At 36.9% G+C, this 20226-nt stretch overlaps 1 protein-coding gene across 6 annotated transcripts in view; it reads right to left on the reverse strand.

Moving 5' to 3' along the window:
• Positions 1-347: 347 nt before the first annotated feature.
• LOC127435563 (genetic suppressor element 1-like) overlaps positions 348-20226 on the reverse strand; it is a 66991-nt gene continuing 47112 nt past the window's right edge. For 4 of the 6 annotated variants that reach the window (XM_051689103.1, XM_051689104.1, XM_051689102.1 and 1 more), the window contains 10 exons: positions 16429-16745; positions 14379-14709; positions 13625-14154; positions 9535-9647; positions 8800-9076; positions 8588-8701; positions 7102-7428; positions 3561-3827; positions 3192-3295; positions 348-2313 (listed from right to left, as the gene is read on the reverse strand). In XM_051689103.1, coding sequence (XP_051545063.1) covers positions 2176-2313; positions 3192-3295; positions 3561-3827; positions 7102-7428; positions 8588-8701; positions 8800-9076; positions 9535-9647; positions 13625-14154; positions 14379-14709; positions 16429-16745 — 2518 coding nt within the window. In that variant the 3' untranslated portion in view covers positions 348-2175. The remainder of the gene's footprint in view (positions 2314-3191; positions 3296-3560; positions 3828-7101; positions 7429-8587; positions 8702-8799; positions 9077-9534; positions 9648-13624; positions 14155-14378; positions 14710-16428; positions 16746-20226) is intronic. The other 2 variants (XM_051689106.1, XM_051689107.1) reach the window with 2 other exon arrangements.

A 20226-nucleotide genomic window follows, 5' to 3' on the forward strand; every position in this document is an offset into this window, starting at 1 on the left:
TCCAGTGGTTATATTAATGTCTTCAGAAGCGATTTGATAGGTGTGGGTGAGAAACAGATCAATATTTTAGTCAATGTTTACAATTAATTCTCCTCCCTGCTCAGTCTCCACTTTAACTTTCACATTCTTCTTCTTGTGTTTTTGGTGATTTCCATTCTTCATGCATATCGGCACTACAGGGCAGGAAGAAGAATTTCTAGCAAAAATGTACTTAAATATTGATCTGTTTCTCACCCACACCTATCATATCACTTCTGAAGACATAGATTTAACCACTGGAGTCATATGGATTGCTTTTATGCTGCCTTTATGTGCTTTTTGGAGTGTCACATTTTTGGCACCTATTCACTTGCATTGTACTGACCTACAAAGCTGAAATATTCTTCTAAAAATATTTATTTATGTTCTGTAGAAGAAAGAAAGTCATACATATCTGGGATGGCATGAAGGTGAGTAAATGATGAGAGAATTTAAATTTTTGGATGACCTATCCTTGTAATGAACATTCCATTTTCTTTCCTATGTTGACGTATTTCCTATCGAAACAGAAAGTTAGGGAGGGACATATCGATGTGCTTTGTCCATATTTGAACATGCCTGTGTACAAAAATATTTTGGTCCATTTTACCAGAACAAAAAGAGAGACTGTACATTTTAAATGAGTATGTCTGCTATACGTTTATTTGGTCAACTTTTAGGAGTGCACTCATATATAGATGCCATCAAAATTAAAAACTAACTAAAAGTCACAAAACATATAATTTGATTGGGTTCTTTTAGCATTATACAATCTTTGTTAATGACTTAATTGATTAATGAAAGTTATTAAAAAGTGTTACCCACATTTAATTAGTTTATTTAAGTGCCCATTTCTGAATAGCCACGTATTGGTCAGCGATGGATATGGCATTGAACTCTGTATTTGATGAGTGACAAAGAGAGGCTACCAATAAACAAGGAACACTTTTATAGGTGCACTCAGTGATTTTTACTAATTGCGATACTTTTAAATAGACAGAAATGAATAGTATATTTAAATATATATTTAAAATAATGGAAACTCAAATGAGCTGATTTATACTCAAATGAGCTGTGATTTATTCTACATATGGTGCTGAGTGCACATTCATGAGTGCCGCCATGTTGAGAGATTTCATGGCCAGTCAAATATTACTCATTTTATCTGGATAATCCTAATTAGGCATTTTCATGCATGGAATAACATAACCATGGCTGCTTGCGAATAGCACATCTATAAAATGTCATCGGTAACTGAGAACTTGAGCTATAATGTGATGCTGAATCTATGCCAGTATAAAAAAGCAAAAATGAGTGCACCTTTAAAAGACCACATAATCAATTTCAAGATATTCTTACACAATTAATAAACTACAACAAAATCAATATGTTTCCTAAACGTCTATTAATGATCATCTTGTCGTCCTGTTATGTTTTGAAAAGAGGACTCTAAAATTACCTCCACGTTTTTCCCAATTCTGACCAGCAGTATCATGTCAACACATTTTCCCTCACAAAAAAAGCATTAAAATATCTATATTACAAATAACAGGCTTTTGATAATTAATAATTAATAATAAAATCATACAAAACATGATTTTGACAATATTTTTACATAAATCATTTTCCTTTAAAAATTGTATAAATATTAAAATATTTTAACTCAACATTTTTGAACATATCTTCCCTTCTTAAGTACAACAGTTTTTATCCATCGTGTATGAGACATCTAAATATGTTTTAAGTGCATTTTCAGAGATTTTTGCAGGCAAAACAGTCAAGTGGAGATATTTCTAGTCATTTCTGGATTGGTTTTCTGCACTTCTTGGCATTAGTCTTTTAAATGTCTCCATTAGATTTAATCCATTTATTGGATATGTATCATGGTCTTTAGTTTTATTCAGGGTTAGATTCTGTATATAGCAGTAGGATTTGTAGTGCAGAATGTCACTGTGAGGCATCAAACATTGGCACCAGAACATGACCAATGGCTTTGTCTTATCTTTCTCACACCAAAGCTGAAATCACACATTAAGTTTACATAAAGTTTTCCTACAAAGAGGCCACATTGATTTCTTCTAATTCTGCCGCACTGCTCAGTATACTGCTGTTCTCAGGTTCAGATGTATTACTTGGATCCACATCAAAAGGGTAAGTTCACCTCGGTGAAGGCCTCTTGTAGTAACCTCTGTGCCAGTGTAACAGTGGCAGTGTCAAGCATTTCTTCAAGTGCTCCAGTTCGGCATGCATTCGATCTCTCTTCACTGCCAGATTGTGCTTCTGTGCCAACAGCTCCTAATATGGGGGGAAAGAGAGAAGTTTATACACTGTAAAGTAGTAGTCAACTGAAATATGTTTTTAAATGGTAAATACCCCAAAATACCCCTATTTATTCATTATTTTAATGGTCAGCAATTGACTTACACTAAACAGTACTGATGTTTATTTAGCTATTTATTTTATTTTTATTTATTCTTTATTTTAATGGTCAGCATTTGACTGATACTAAACAGTACTGATGTTTATTTATCTATCTATTTATTTTATTTTTATTTATTCTTTATTTTAATGGTCAGCATTTGACTGATACTAAACAGTACTGATATTTATTTAGCTATTTATTTTATTTTGTTTATTCTTTATTTTAATGGTCAGCATTTGACTGATGCCAAACAATGCTGATGTTTATTTAGCTATTTATTATATTTTTAAATATTCTTTATTTTAATAGTCAGCAATTGACTTATACTAAACATATAGTACTGATGTTTATTAAGCTATTTATTGTATTTTTATTTATTTATTTTCTCAGTGTTCATTTCTAGAATTTGTTAACAATGTATAATAATAACGTCAAATATTCTTTGATAAAAATATTTGTTCAAGAAAGCAGCCTTCTGAGTACTTTTGCATAGTTATATCGGTGCAAAATCAGTGAAAAATCCACATAGAAAAGGTCTGTTTTCATTCCAGCTCAAAAATTAACTATATCGGCCACCATATCGGTAATCTGTGAATTTTCCCTCTCTAAAATCGGTATCGGTCACAAAAATCCCATATTGGTTGGGCTCTAGTAAGTACATGTTGTTAATTAATATTACTCAGTCCTTACGTGTGTAATTACATTGTAACAAGGAAACTGTAAAATAAAGTGTAACCAAATATTCTCTTACCCTCATGCTTTGAGAAAGCTGCTCAGCTGTGAGAGTGAGATTGTAATGCTGTGTCTCAAGACGTCTACACTCACTCTGAAGAACCTGATGCTCTACACTTCTCTCTGAGACAGATAGAGAGAGAGAGAGAAAGGTGAGTAATACACTTTGATCCCACAGTTATCAGTTAATACACAATGACAAATAATATCCGTATAAACTAGGGTCAAAAATCAAACAAACAATGGTTGTGTTCATGTAGCATCCATCCGGTTCAGCTCTTTTGAAACTTAATGGAATAGTTTTGTTTTCTTTAGTCAGACATACACATACTAAAAGTCCATAACGTTGGCCTATTTCTCCAAAGAATGTAAAGTGCTGTAATCTCACCCTCTATGTACTCCTGATATGCCTCAAATATTGACTCAATCCCTTTCCACCTGGGACTGAAAGTCTCATCTGCACCATCTTCATCCTCACTGATGTCCTCATCAGCTGAAAGATCATGCCTCACCCCTGGAGAGTCTTGGTGGGGTGATATATGGCAGGAGTGGCCACTGGTCTCTACATGAGGGATCTTGTTGACTGCACTCTGTAGTTCAGGAGGGTGATGCTTAGACATGTCAAACTGCTCATTCTCTCCTAAAGTAGCACCTACTGGAAAACACACAACAAATGTAAAAGAGTGCACTTCCTGACTGCAAAATTTGTCAAATTTAGAGATCAACCGATATCATGATTTTTACAACCAATACCGATATTTTTATCAGTTTAGTGTCCTTCAGCCGAAATGCCGAAATATTTTTGTAATTATTATAATTACAAAAGTAATTATCTATCTATCTATCTATACTGTGTATATATATATATATATATATATATATATATATATATATATATATATATATATATATATATATATAGTTAATACATGTTACTCTATAAGCATTCATTATTATCATTAAGTGTTATTATTACATTTATGCCAAAGTTGTGTAGTGATCTGAATAGTCACAAATTTATTTTCATCTTTATTTTCAAACTGTTACACTTACATTCTCACTTGAGAATGAATTGTGGCACTTTTCCGTAGCCCTGATATTAAAGAACCGATTAAGTAGAAATATGTGAATATAGGTAAAAATATCGGTCAAACCGATTAACGGTCTATCTTTAACTGATATAGTTGAAGATTACAGTTACAGATTATTTTTATGTTTAAGTGTCCTATAACCAATATGCAGATATATTTTTCTAATTATTATAATTATGAAAATAATTATATATTATTATTATTTATATATACTGCTAATATATATTTTTGTATTATCAATAATTGTTATTATCATTATAATTGTTACTATAAGAATTATTATTACATTTATGCCATTATATTTATGCAAAGTTGTGTAGCAATCTACATGATCGCAAATGTATTTTCATCTTTGTTTTATGCAAACACTATTACTTTAAAAGCATTGCTATACTTTTCTCACTTGAGAATGAATGGCAGCACTTACTGGTAGACCTGACATTAAAGAGCAGATAACCAATTAAGTAAAAAATGTGTGAATATTAGGGATGTCATAAAATATCGCTATATTGATTATCCATCGGCACATTCTTTTATTGATACATTTTTGTTGCATTGATATATTAACATTAGCCGACATTTAAATTAGAAGCATAATTTGCACGGTTTCCAATTCACTGTCAGTTGCCTTCCATTTATGTATTCTGGCTTAATAGCTTTGGGATACCACAAGGGGGCGACATAATATTTACTGAAGCCGGCCGCAGGTAGGAAAGGCACAGGTATCACACACACAAGACAAGCTGATGTGGCAATATATCATCCAGTGATGGATAGAGTAAACAATCTATGTACTTTGATAATGATTTGGGTCAAATTTAATGGAAAACTATGCGAATTGCGCTTTGTAGCACTGCAGAATTTTAAGCAGCCTCCGGAGACGACGAGTGGCAGCGTGTGTATACCTTCATAGAAAATAGTTGTTTCAAATTTTAGAACATGCCATGTCATCAGCCAGGTGCGTTTGGTGTGCGACCCCCCTTTAATTTACCCTGCCACTCAAACTTTATTTAAGTTGTGTTGAGAAATAAGTTTGAAAATACAAGACTATTGTGCAGCGAGCAGTGCTTTTTATATCTGAAAAAATCCATATATACAGGTGCATCTCAATAAATTAGAATGTTGTGGAAAAGTTCATTTATTTCAGTAATTCAACTCAAATTGTGAAACTCGTGTATTAAATAAATTCAATGCACACAGTCTGAAGTAGTTTAAGTCTTTGGTTCTTTTAATTGTGATGATTTTGGCTCACATTTAACAAAAACCCACCAATTCACTATCTCAAAAAATTAGAATATGGTGACATGCTAATCAGCCCAAAACACCTGCAAAGGTTTCCTGAGCCTTCAAAATGGTCTCTCAGTTTGGTTCACTAGGCTACACAATCATGGGGAAGACTGCTGATCTGACAGTTGTCCAGAAGACAATCATTGACACCCTTCACAAGGAGGGTAAGCCACAAACATTCATTGCCAAAGAAGCTGGCTGTTCACAGAGTGCTATATCCAAGCATGTTAACAGAAAGTTGAGTGGAAGGAAAACGTGTGGAAGAAAAAGATGCACAACCAATAGAGAGAACCACAGCCTTATGAATGTCAAGCAAAATCGATTCAAGAATTTGGGTGAACTTCACAAGGAATGGACTGAGGCTGGGGTCAAGGCATCAAGAGCCACCACACACAGACATGTCAAGGAATTTGGCTACAGTTGTCATATTCCTCTTGTTAAGCCACTCCTGAACCACAGACAACATCAGAGGCGTCTTATCTGGGCTAAGGAGAAGAAGAACTGGACTGTTGCCCAGTGGTCCAAAGTCCTCTTTTCAGATGAGAGCAAGTTTTGCATTTCATTTGGAAACCAAGATCCTAGAGTCTGGAGGAGGGGTGGAGAAGCTCATAGCCCAAGTTGCTTGAAGTCCAGTGTTAAGTTTCCACAGTCTGTGATGATTTGGGGTGCAATGTCATCTGCTGGTGTTGGTCCATTGTGTTTTTTGAAAACCAAAGTCACTGCACCCATTTACCAAGAAATTTTGGAGCACTTCATGCTTCCTTCTGCTGACCAGCTTTTTAAAGATGCTGATTTCATTTTCCAGCAGGATTTGGCACCTGCCCACACTGCCAAAAGCACCAAAAGTTGGTTAAATGACCATGGTGTTGGTGTGCTTGACTGGCCAGCAAACTCACCAGACCTGAACCCCATAGAGAATTTTTTGTATTGTCAAGAGGAAAATGAGAAACAAGAGACCAAAAAATGCAGATAAGCTGAAGGCCACTGTCAAAGAAACCTGGGCTTCCATACCACCTCAGCAGTGCCACAAACTGATCACCTCCATGCCACGCCGAATTGAGGCAGTAATTAAAGCAAAAGGAGCCCCTACCAAGTATTGAGTACATATATAGTAAATGAACATACTTTCCAGAAGGCCAACAATTCACAAAAAATGTTTTTTTATTGGTCTTATGATGTATTCTAATTTTTTGAGATAGTGAATTGGTGGGTTTTTGTTAAATATGAGCCAAAATCATCACAATTAAAAGAACCAAAGACTTAAACTACTTCAGTCTGTGTGCATTGAATTTATTTAATACACGAGTTTCACAATTTGAGTTGAATTACTGAAATAAATGAACTTTTCCACAACATTCTAATTTATTGAGATGCACCTGTATATATATATATATATATATCCCTAATCATTAGGAAAATCTTCCAATTATTGATGCGTGAAAAAGGCATAGATCCCAAGCCTAGAGAATATCTGTAAATATATCGGTCAAACCGATTATCGGTCTATCTCTACTCAAATCTGAGCACCACCAAAAGAATAAAAAGAGTCACCTTTTTGTTTGTGTTTGGATGTTAGTGTAGACTGCAGTACAGACTGATGGAAGTTTTGAGCAAACTCTTCAGGGTTTATGTTTTCCCAGACTTTGTGTCTGCCGTTTAGTCCATTCAGCCCAGGTGGGTGATCCTTGGGTCGGGAGAGTGCCAGCTGAGCACTGGCCTTCAGATTAGGATCCCCTCTAATGGGGGAAGCCTCTTTGGGTTGGCCTTGGGCATGGAGAGGAGCCAGTGGTGGGGGGTCTGGAGGTCGAGGGTTATCAGGGGAGTAATTGAGGGGTACAAGGTGATCATTACTGACTGACTGATTGAGTTGTGAGACAGCTGTATGATGAAAGAACAGCACAGGTGTCAGAAACAAGTAAAAACGATAACAAAATAGACATTTGATAATACATAATGTTAAAAGAATCGTATCAGGAAAAATAGCATTTTCCTTGATCTTTTAAAAGAAGAGTTCGATGTACTGTCTAAACAAACTGTAACTTTCAGAACCCAAAAGATTTACCCAGTCAAGAGCAAATATTGAATCTAAGCTGTAAAAATGCCTATTCCAAAATTAAATAAACATTAGCCACATTCTGTGCTTTTCCTATCTGTGTGTAGCACCTACAACACTGCATTTCCATCTGAAGGATCCCAACTTGAGAAAAGAGCGGCAGAAGTTTATTAAGTTGAGCTTGAGCAGCACATTTTAGCAAGTTTTGTTTTGTGAACCTGTAACAATGTAATGCAAGCTAGCATAACAGAGATCATTGACTTATTGAGCCTTAAAGGTGCAGTAGCCTGATTCACTCTATAGGTCAGAGAGAGGGTGGAAATGATCATTCAAAACTAAATTATGATTTTTTATGACTATTTTTGGAGAAAATAGCTTTAATGACTCAAATTCAGCCATGAAACTCTATGTGGCGCAAGCTGATGGTTCTTGAGACTGTTATCTGTTAGCCAATCGGCTTGCTCTTATGGTGCAAGCTGATAGGTCCTTTCACATGTAATCGGGTAGCCAATCAACTTGTGTCTGTCTCTTTGTGTAACATTAAAATGGCTTAGTTTTGCAGTCAAGACAGTTTCACTGCAGCATGCTGCAAGAGTTTTTTTTCTGACACCCACCTCCACCCCAGCTCCACTTGTCTAGATCTGAAACATTGGGACTCCTTGTAATGTCTATTTGTGCAGCAGCATGCAGCATGTCATGTGTTTTTTCTAATTGTGCAGTAGAAGCAGCATGTCCACATGCTTAACTCAGTATGTCTGTGTATTTTCTAGGAGTAACAAGTCTCTGTACTTGCTCTGCAGCAGCAGCGTAGCACATCTATCAATATATCATACCCACATTAACATGCTTAATCTTTCCGAGGGTTGTCTTAACTGAACTAAAATTATGAGTGTACCAAAAGATTATAAGATGCCTTTTAAATTTTTGTTTACTCAGTACATAAAGTAACTTGAGCAGTACTAAGTCTTAATTCACTGTTCTTACCAGACACTGAAGTAGATGGACTGGAACAGGTTGTGTCTAAGGCATATCTGAGGGTGCCCAGAGTTATGTTTTTTTGTTTGATAGCTTCCAACATGTCCAAGATCTTCTTGTTTTCTGTGGTAAAACAAATCAGTATCATATAGACCTAGAACTCCCTTTATTGTACTTTTAAACAATTATAAATAGTACTGTGTACTTTTCTGTGTACGCACTTTTTCTTTCCTTCAGACTGACATGGTCCAGGTTGAAGATACTGAGGAAATGCTTCTTGTCCTCTAGTTCAGCAGTGTTGTCCATCTCCTCTGGGGTGTAGCATGTGGTGAGAGGAGGCTGAGGAGGAGGAGGAGTCTTACGTTTGTTCTGCACTGTTGGAGGTGAAGGGATTCTATCCTGCATCATCATCATCCTCCTCTTCCTCCTCTTCATCTCCAGCATCTCATTACGCTTATAGAGAGTGCTCAGTCCAAACAAACCCAGAAACTCCATCTTCTGCAGACAGAAACATTCACAGATGAAATGAAGTGATAGTGTTGAAGAAGTTGAAGTTTTGTGATGTCCCCAGAACTAACTAGCAAGCTTTCCCGGGCGCTGGTGTTCCCAGCATGGACCGTGGCATGAATAATTAATGCAGTTGCAATGTTAACTGTTGCCAGGTTAATGCGGCTGTCAAGTGGAATTGGAAATATCATAATTACGAGTTACATGTAAATGAATGACCAAGCGAAGTCATATTTAACAGTTTTGTCGTGTTTTGTGTGCCAAGTGTTGAGGTCTGTGTGTGTCTGTTTAAAAACCAATTCAAATCTTTTCACATGTACTTCTTTACAGACAACGAGCATGCAGTTCGCCACAGTTACAGTGCAAACAGAAGGCAATTATTGTACTTTGTTTGCAGTCTTTAGGAAAGTGATGAACAACGATGTATTGATGGAAATTACGTAATGTACCTCTTTAGATGTATCTAGTTTGAGAGGAGGTTGCTGAGTAACTCTTCTCAGATGGGCTCGGACTTCCTCTTCATCGCTCTCGTCATAAGAGTCATCTAATTCATAATAATAACCTGAAACAGGCAGGCGATTATAGACATTAAAACAAGGATGATCGGATGGAAAATTTCAAAGACTAGAAGTATAATCAAATAAACAAGGTTGTATATGAGAAACAGAAATTATTTATTTGATATTTCACCTCTTAAAGGAATGTTCCATGTTTTAAACACTTTCTACAGCATTTGTGGAATGTCGACTAGTCCCTTAGTTTTTTTAAGTACGTTTTTTTAAATACTAACATAAATGATTCAGTAAAACCCATTATTTGTTCTGTAAAGTTTTCAGTTCAGTTTGTTTTTTTTGGACGATATGTGCTTTTAAATTGCATATTATGTCTGTGCGTATTATATGTTGAGCTTTAAAGAGATATTGTACATGTTTTCCATAAAAAAATTAAATAAAAATAAAATTACTGGAACCACAGTTTCTTTTTAAACAAGTACCTCATATTTTGTGTTAATTGACTTATCAATATCGTATTAAACCCGGAACATTCCTTTAACCCTTTAATGCATACCTCGGGTCTTTAGTGACCCAGGACCTCATTCCACACTCTGTACCTGATACATTAATTGTTTCTGAGTTATGCCCAGACCTCTTTATTATTCCTCAAACTTTCTCTTCTGAATAGTGTAAAAAAAATAAAAAAGGCAAAATTTAATCAACAACAAAAAATACATTTTTATAACTGCTTAGTAACCAAAAGTGCATATGGTCATTAAAGAACCTAGATATGTAACAGTGTTTTGTTTTTGTTTTTTTGTTGTTTTTTTGCGCTTTCATAAATCCTATTTTTATAATGATTTGATATCTATATACAGGTGCATCTCAATAAATTAGAATGTCGTGGAAAAGTTCATTTATTTCAGTAATTCAACTCAAACTGTGAAACTTGTGTATTAAATAAATTCAATGCACACAGACTGAAGTAGTTTAAGTCTTTGGTTCTTTTAATTGTGACGATTTTGGCTCACATTTAACAAAAACCCACCAATTCACTATCTCAAAAAATTAGAATACATCATAAGACCAATAAAAAACATTTTTAGTGAATTGTTGGCCTTCTGGAAAGTATGTTCATTTACTATATATGTACTCAATACTTGGTAGGGGCTCCTTTTGCTTTAATTACTGCCTCAATTTGGCGTGGCATGGAGGTGATCAGTTTGTGGCACTGCTGAGGTGGTATGGAAGCCCAGGTTTCTTTGACAGTGGCCTTCAGCTCATCTGCATTTTTTGGTCTCTTGTTTCTCATTTTCCTCTTGACAATACCCCATAGATTCTCTATGGGGTTCAGGTCTGGTGAGTTTGCTGGCCAGTCAAGCACACCAACACCATGGTCATTTAACCAACTTTTGGTGCTTTTGGCAGTGTGGGCAGGTGCCAAATCCTGCTGGAAAATGAAATCAGCATCTTTAAAAAGCTGGTCAGCAGAAGGAAGCATGAAGTGCTCCAAAATTTCTTGGTAAACGGGTGCAGTGACTTTGGTTTTCAAAAAACACAATGGACCAACACCAGCAGATGACATTGCACCCCAAATCATCACAGACTGTGGAAACTTAACACTGGACTTCAAGCAACTTGGGCTATGAGCTTCTCCACCATTCCTCCAGACTCTAGGACCTTGGTTTCCAAATGAAATACAAAACTTGCTCTCATATGAAAAGAGGACTTTGGACCACTGGGCAACAGTCCAGTTCTTCTTCTCCTTAGCCCAGGTAAGAAGCCTCTGACGTTGTCTGTGGTTCAGGAGTAGCTTAACAAGAGGAATACGACAACTGTAGCCAAATTCCTTGACACGTCTGTGTGTGGTGGCTCTTGATGCCTTGACCCCAGCCTCAGTCCATTCCTTGTGAAGTTCACCCAAATTCTTGAATCGATTTTGCTTGACAATCATAAGGCTGCGGTTCTCTCAGTTGGTTGTGCATCTTTTTCTTCCACACTTTTTCCTTCCACTCAACTTTCTGTTAACATGCTTGGATACAGCACTCTGTGAACAGCCAGCTTCTTTGGCAATGAATGTTTGTGGCTTACCCTCCTTGTGAAGGGTGTCAATGATTGTCTTCTGGACAACTGTCAGATCAGCAGTCTTCCCCATGATTGTGTAGCCTAGTAAACCAAACTGAGAGACCATTTTGAAGGCTCAGGAAACCTTTGCAGGTGTTTTGAGCTGATTAGCTGATTGGCATGTCACCATATTCTAATTTTTTGAGATAGTGAATTTGTGGGTTTTTGTTAAATGTGAGCCAAAATCATCACAATTAAAAAAACCAAAGACTTAAACTACTTCAGTCTGTGTGCATTGAATTTATTTAATACACGAGTTTCACAATTTGAGTTGAATTACTGAAATAAATGAACTTTTCCACGACATTCTAATTTATTGAGATGCACCTGTAAGTTTACTATCACATGATATATATTTCTATGTTTATTACAAGACAAATGACTACTATATTCATACAAATGACTACTTTATCACTTTGATTTTCTTTGTGACAATAGTAGATTGTCAGTATTCCATATGCATGTACACATTAGGGCTGGGCGATATGGCAAACTAAATTATACTTCATTATTTTTCAGCCTATTAACGATATTAAATATATATCTCGATAATTATGTATTTGCTCTGAAATGGCTTGTGATTGTTTTTTAATCAGAGGAAAGATAATTTCATCCAAAAAGCCACTGTAGCTGAATTGAATAAAAATCTATTTTAAAATAATGAAGGCATGTTTCCTCAATTTTTCACTAAATTAACACAAGGGAGAATGAGATCTAATCATTTTCATTTATATGCACATTTATATATTATAAACAATGATACATAGTAGCTTAATAAAAAGCATTATTTACTTTAATATATTTTTTAATTCAAATTTTTTTTTTGTGAATGAACATGGTGGAGCTTTTATTTTGACACGTCACTTTCACCTGGAGCTTTTATTTTGACAGGGAAAGTGCTGTGTGTCGTTAACAATGTTCCGCATCTGGTGAAACGCTGTCATCTCCTCCTTTTCTGTTATACACTGCCACCTTTGTAGATTTGTATAATAACTTGTAGTGGTTACTAACGTTTGGAATTGCGAATGCTTAAAACCTGCAGTACTTTTATTTCACAATGCACGTGAACTGCTCTAAAATGAGTCAATGAGCCCCGCACGTACACAGAACAGTGCACCTTTTGAAGCACACGCAGCCATGTTTATCTGTCTTTCACTGCAGCCTTTTGCAGTTTAATAATCAAATATGACCATAAAGCCATTTTGCGTTATTTTGATTAATTGTGCAGCCCTTAAGGATTGTGAAATTAATCAACTGATGTTCTTTATGAAACTAAATGGCCAAATAAAAGCATTTTAAAATCATCGCAATATACACAATATTGCTTGATTTTATATTGTAAGCAAAATCATCGCAATTATATCATTAATATTCAATATAACGCCCAGCCCTAATATACATACTGTACATATTATATGTGCTATTTCTTATTGAAGGTGGTGCTGATGTTTCAGTGATTGACTTGATTTACATTTTACCTTGCCATTTGACGAATAAGTAACTTGGAAGTAAACTATAGCAAGAACAACACATGAACAGTTTGATTTGGCTATTGTCATTAGGGTATACTACTGAAATTATGTAATTTGCATGTCTATTTAGACTCCAAAAGTGCCAAATAAGTAATGAATCCTGTTCTATATATTTTGCATCATCTCTTTGATATAAGAAAAATAAAACATCAAAATATATCAGAATATATTCTATTCTATAATTTTTTTTGTCTTGAAAATGTTTAGAAAATTTTACACTATCTGGGCATTTTGTGAATTCATTTGTGATAGATATACGTGCCGGGTTTCTAAAGATCCGAGTATGTAATAATGCAATGGCGAAACACTCATGCATTAAAGGGTTAAGCAACTAAGTCCAGTTCTCTTGTAATATTACCTTTTTCTACTATTAAGAAAAAAATACATACCTTTCTCTCTGGCTTCCTTGCGTTTCTTTTCCTCTAGGTCCAGCTTGCTGACCAGCCTCCTGTGCTGTTGCAGAGCCTGGTCATAGACCAACATGGGGTCTGACCTCTCTGAAGCCGGCCCCTGAGAGCATGACCCTTGGATTTGCCTGTTGTCTCCAGGTCCAGATTTAGAGAAGAATGCCCTCTGCTGGCTCAGAAAGCTCTGGGTGGACTTCTCAAGCTCTTCCAAGCATTTACCAGACTCAAGGAGGCTGTTCACCCGCATGGAGGAGGGCCTGTCAGTGCAGTTTTGCTGCCTGGCTTCATCTTCAGATGGTTTTGGTCTGGTGTGGCTTGAGAAAGGATGTATATGGGATAGAGGCCGATCGGACGGGGCACTGAGGAGGGAAACAGGGTTCCAAAGATTTCTGGGAGTGGAAGGGGATGGGTGGTGGTTTTGAGGAAGAGGTTTAGGGGGTATGAGAGGAGGTGGTGCCCCCAAATGTTGGGGTAGGTCTCTAACACCCACGTCCTTATGGTGTGCACTATACCTACAGAAAAGGAAAAAGCATTTTCATTAAAAGGGGTAAATAATCCAAAAATAACAATCAGGCATTTTTTGCTCACCATCTTGTTTTTAGTACAAAGCAAGTGAATGCTGATTGAGGCTGTCATTCTACATAACTTCTCCTTTTTGTATTTCATGAAAGAAAGAAAGTGATAGAGGTTTGGAACAGAATTTTCATATTGGGTGATCTATCCCTTTAACTCCCACCTGTGCAGATCCCTTTGTGGTTCTGTTGGTTCTGTAGCCCGACCGACATCCAGGAGCTTCCCTTGAACCTGGTGTGGATTCTCCAGTGATTCCTGACCTTGTCTATCCACTTTCTCCATCTTTAGACTTCTATGTCTCGCTAGACATCTGTCATCTTCTTCCTGCCGCTGGAGCATCATGGGTGTTACCAGGGGTCTGTGGGACTTTCCAGAACCTGCTCCAAACTGGACTCCTGAAGATGGGCCTTGGCCTGAGGTTGAGAATGAAGAACCTCCTGAGGATAGATATGGACCAGACTGAGGCTTGGGCAGTGAAGTTTCTTTGGCTTTGTCTGTAGAGAGAGAAGATACCAAGATTAATATGCAAGAGTATAGTAGGTCCTCCTCAAAGTTTAAGAACTGTAAACATGACATTAATCACAAATGATTTTATTTAAAATACAGCAGCAGGACAAAATAGTGGGAACATTTTATAAGATATATTATTTCCACTTTATGTTAGGTGTCTTTAACTACTATGTACATAAGCATCTGATATAATGTACTTATTATATACATACGTGTTGTTGCATTGTACTTTCATTCAAAGTACCTGCATTTCATTACATATGTAGTTACAATGTTAACCTAACCTGCAAACCCAACCCTACCCCAATCCTTACCATAAACCCTAACCCCCAAACCTAACCCCACCCCTACTCCTTAATCTACCCATACATCAACCTCAGTAGTAGCAAATGTGAATCTTGTGAGAATTTTGCAGAACAACATATAGTTACTCAATAAGTACTGTACATTGCATTGTATGTATTTTAATGTTAGTACATAGTAGTTAAAGACACTTAATATAAAGTGTGACCAATATATTAAATGAGCATTTCATTCAAAAGGTAAAATTCTATCATCGATTTCAATTTCATTTTGGTCTGTTCCTCACACAAAGCTATCGTATGTCTTTGAATACAGTGCATATGTATTATATCAGAGGCCATGAAAAGCATGAAAACTGATCCTATAACCACTCTTAATTTGTTTAGCTGTGTATATGGGTCATTATCATCATGAATCATAGGATGCACCTGAATGGCCACGTTCTTTTGCTGTTATTATGCAGAGCAAATACAATTATAAAACCCCAACAGTTTTTAACAGCTGGCAGCAGATACAATGGGTTGACTGCATCCTTAGGGTTTCTGCCAAGCAAATGTAGAAAACAGGGTGAGAGTTGATTTGATTTGATGTTCATAATAATGTTTTTAATTGCTCATCAGTTACTGGGCTACTTCAAATACTGAAATACTGAATACTTTTTTTTTCTTTAAGTTTTTAATAGTTTTCACAGGGAGAAATTCATAAAGCCAGTAGCAGGGTTAGTATAATAAGTAATTAGCCTTAAGAAATTAATGGGTAGTTGACATTAAATACTTTTATATAATACTATTACACTCCCCCTAAACCTGGGCCCGTATTCACAAAAAATCTTAAGGCTAAATGTAGCTCTTAACATGGAAATTTAGGAGCAAACCTTAAAAATTAGGGGCGTGTCACTCCTAATTTTAGGACTCGTAAAATGATCATCTAAGAGTAATTCATGAAGCATTTTAACGCTAAAAGTAGCTCATAAACACAAGACAGCTTAGAAGTCGTCCTGAGGACTTCTAAATCTCTAAGAGTGACTCACAAATGATCCGAAGCATGGCTGCTGTTGTCAATCCTGTTCCTCACACAAAGCTATAGTATTACTTCAGAAGACTCAGAATATAATGCACAAGACGTATGGGCTACTTTTACTGGGCTTTTATGATGTTGCTATATCATTCTGAAGCTTGACGTCTCCAGTCCCCATTCACTTTCATTATATGGAAAAGAGTGGCCAGGATATTCTGCAAAATTTTTCCTTTGTGTTCCACGGAAAAATTTAAGTCAAACGGGTTTGGAATGACATGAGGGTGTGTAAATGATGACAGCATTGAAAAAATCCTTTAAATATTTAGATAATAATGTGTTGTTCAATCGGGCGGTTCTCACCCCCAGTTTGCATGCTATCATACCCAGTCTGTAAGTAGCAAGTCTGTCCTCCAGCTTGGCTCTGTCCTTCATTTGCTGCCGGTGTGTATATGAGTGTGAGTTAGTGTGAGAGATCAAGTGTTGGTTTGCAGTGGGCTCGTGGCTCAGATGGCGTTTCTCCATGGCTTTAACTGCCTGGATCTCTCTCACACGTTCTGTCTTAATATAATTCTCTCGCTCTCTCTCTTTCTCCCTCTGCACCTCTTGTTCCCACTCCCTCTCTCGTTCAATTTCACGCGTCCTCTCTTTCTCTTGTTCTCTTTCCCGCCCCTGCTGGCGAAGTTCCTCCTCCATCTGCAGCCTGTGGAGGGTTGAAACACACACACACACAGAAATGGTGTAAGATGCAACACTCTCAACAAGAACATGAAGAATACACTCAGACAGAATCAGCAGGAACACAGGGGAGTGTTGATGATGTTTGGTACAGTGTACGGGGAAGACAGTGAGAGTCTGTTTGAGTGTATGAAGGTGACACATGCATATGTGCATGTACTATGTGTGCTATATGTAGGACTGTGTATTGCCAACCACCTCACAATACTATACGTAACACTATACATATGTCACGATTCAATACATTGCGATACATCACAATATCATATTTGGATCGCGATTGAAAGTGCGGCAAGTTGCTGAGAGAGAAAGAGTGAATCATACAGATCAGTTTCATTCTCTTTCACGCCTCATAGAATTGGTTATAATCGCACTGAGAAATGCTGGTCTGAGAGTTTGTGATTCTTTAGATGACCTGTTTCACTATTATTGAACTGTTGGATATGATATGAATACACAAATAGATGAATAAAATATCGATACAGTGATCTAAAGTATCTATGCTATTTTGTGAGAAAAAGAATCTCAAAATATAATCGTATCTGCACAGTGCTAACTTTATGGGCTACTATATATGTACTAATATTTTATGTAGAGATAAACGATAATCAGTTTGACCAACTCTTTTAACCGATATTTACAATATTATACATAAACGGTTATCTCTTCTTCAATATGTGGGCATCCGAAAAGTGCCGCCAAATGTATGGCAATGCATTCAATCGCAGCAGTTTAAGCACAAAACAAAGATGAAAATAATTTTTCAACCACTGAGACTGATAAACAACTTTGCATAAATAAACTAGTACTACTACTTTATGATGTATTGTGACTAGGGCTGGGTGATAAAACAGTATTGATATTTATCGAGAGAGAAAAAATCCTCGATATCGATGATAAACTTTTGAGTAATTTTCAATATTTAGCCTATGTTCTACATAGACGACAGAATCAGGTGCGTGTCACTAAAAATGCAAGAAATTATACACACAACTAACTCGCCATTTTTCTCCCCAATTTGGAATGCCCAATTCCCAATACGCTCTAGGTCCTCGTGGTGGTGTAGTGGCTTGCATCAATCTGGGTGGCGGAGGACAAATCTCAGTTGCCTCCGCGTCTGAGACCGTTAATCCGCGCATCTTATCACGTGGCTCGTTGAGCACGTTACCGTGGAAACCTAGCATGTGTGGAGGCTTCACGCTATTCTCCACGGCATCCACGCACAACTCACCATGCGCCCCACTGTTGGGCCTCATGTATTCAGATAGAAGACAAAGGCAGGCCTAACAGTCATAAAAACATTCCTCAAGCCCCCTCCTTCTAAGTCGTAAATTTTACTGATAAAAATCACGCCAAAATCAAACAAAGGGAGTCCAAAACAGACTACAGATCCATGAAGCCTTGCCCTCTAAAGGATCGAGCTCTCAACTCTTATTGGATGAGGCACACCACAGAACGTCCCTCAAACATGACATCATCAGGACTTCAAATAATTCTGAAATGCTTCCAGAGTTGCTTCCAGTGACTTTGTTCACCAAATACGGACGTAGCTTTTTGCTGCTCTCCGGTGCAACCTCGTGGCTTAAGGAAGTAATGTCCGACTTGAAACTGTAGCCATACGATCTCCATCTCGCTGGACGAGTTGAGATTACTCTGTGTTCAACCGAACACTCTAACGGATCCGAAGGAGACCGCCGAGCAATTCGCATCTTCATCCGTTGGCCAACAGAAGTGAAGAGATTAAAGATTTCTCTTCCATCTTCAATCAAGTCGACATTTCTGAGTTCTCCGCCAGCCCGCCGAGAATTAACAGCCGTACCACCCTCTGAGAATCAACAGCCGTACCGCCCGCCGACAGCGCGTGGAAACGGCCTCTCGTCATCACACGAGCCTCAAGAAACCGGGTCAGAGTTAAAGGACGGAGGAAAACACATTCTACCTGTGTCCTCATGCGATTCAAGTAAGAGGTTACGTCTGGGCAGAGATAGAGTATTATAGTGTGCTATTCTTGTGTTTCAAGGTTTTTGCTTGTACAGTTTACGGACCGCCATGTCCGCTCATTATTAATACTCAGGGTATTAATTATCACAAATTTGTTTTGCTGTATTGTGGTCCAACCAAATTGGACTGTTGTGCATTTTCGCCATCGCGGGTGAGACAGCAACTGAGTTCATCCATTAAAGAGTCAAATAACAAGGGACTTTTACGAGCCCCGCTCGTAAAACTGCGTCTCTGAGTGATGAACACGGCTGTTTTATCTCCAGCTATCGCGAAATCAGCTTTCGGGCTGTCACTTAATCATCTCTCTCTCTCTCTCTCACTAACCACACTGACACACACACACACACACACACACACTGTCACACACACACCTTGTGTTATAGAATTATTTTTATTTCCATATCTAATCATATCACTGTTTAGTTTGTAGTTGTAAGTTGGAGGTTTATTGACTGCATTGTATTAATTATTAATTGATATTACTGCATAAATAAACTTTGTTTATATTACAAAGAGAAGTGTTTTGGTTTGTTTTGCATACACCTGTGTCATGCTGACGGGATGTCAGTGCTCGGATTCAAAGCTTCATTCATTGTTTTTTTTTCCCCGAAAATCGATATTCTTCGGATGTCGATTTTCCTAAGAAAACAATCTAATATTGAGACTGTTTTAATATTCGGTTATTAGTCCCTGATTTCAGGGTGGTGCCCCGTCAATGTTAATCCTTATTAATATTCTATTGATTTTTGATAATTGATAATTATCTTTGATTGAATTTGAATGATCAATAAGCTAGTGTTAATTTTAATTAATGTTTCATCGACAATAACAATTAACGATTATCTTTGATAACTGTTGATTTAAAAGATTAAAAAAAGCTAACATTGATTCTCATCAATGTTCTATTGATTTTAATAATTAATAATTATCTTTGATAATTATTAATTATTGCTAATAACCAAACTTGCTCCTAAACGTAGCACACTACATTTACTGGAGCCCCATATGAGGTTTTAATGAGTTAGATTCAATTAATTAATTTAAATATTAATTAATAACTAAAGAAATAATTATTAATTATTTCTGATAGTAACACTGATCTAAACAACCAGTAAAGCCCTACACCACCGAGAGCGAGAACCACACATGGCCACACAGACCATGAGGAGGTTAACCCAACGTGACTCTACCCACCCTAGCAACCAGACCAATTGGTTGCTTAGGAAGCCTGACTGGTGTCACTCAGCATGCCCTGGATTCAAACTTGCGACTCCAGGTGTGGTAGTCAGCGTCTTTATTTGCTGAGCTGCCCAGGCCCCCATGTAGAATTAAGTCTTAAACTGAGTATACTTCTTGAACTTCAAACTAAAAGGTAGCTTACCTAATGGAGTTTACTTATTTAAAAAAAAAAGAAAAGTTATATATATATTTATTCTTGAGGTCTA

This window comes from Myxocyprinus asiaticus, chromosome 46 (assembly GCF_019703515.2).
Source record: "Myxocyprinus asiaticus isolate MX2 ecotype Aquarium Trade chromosome 46, UBuf_Myxa_2, whole genome shotgun sequence".
NCBI classification, from domain to species: Eukaryota; Metazoa; Chordata; class Actinopteri; order Cypriniformes; family Catostomidae; genus Myxocyprinus; species Myxocyprinus asiaticus.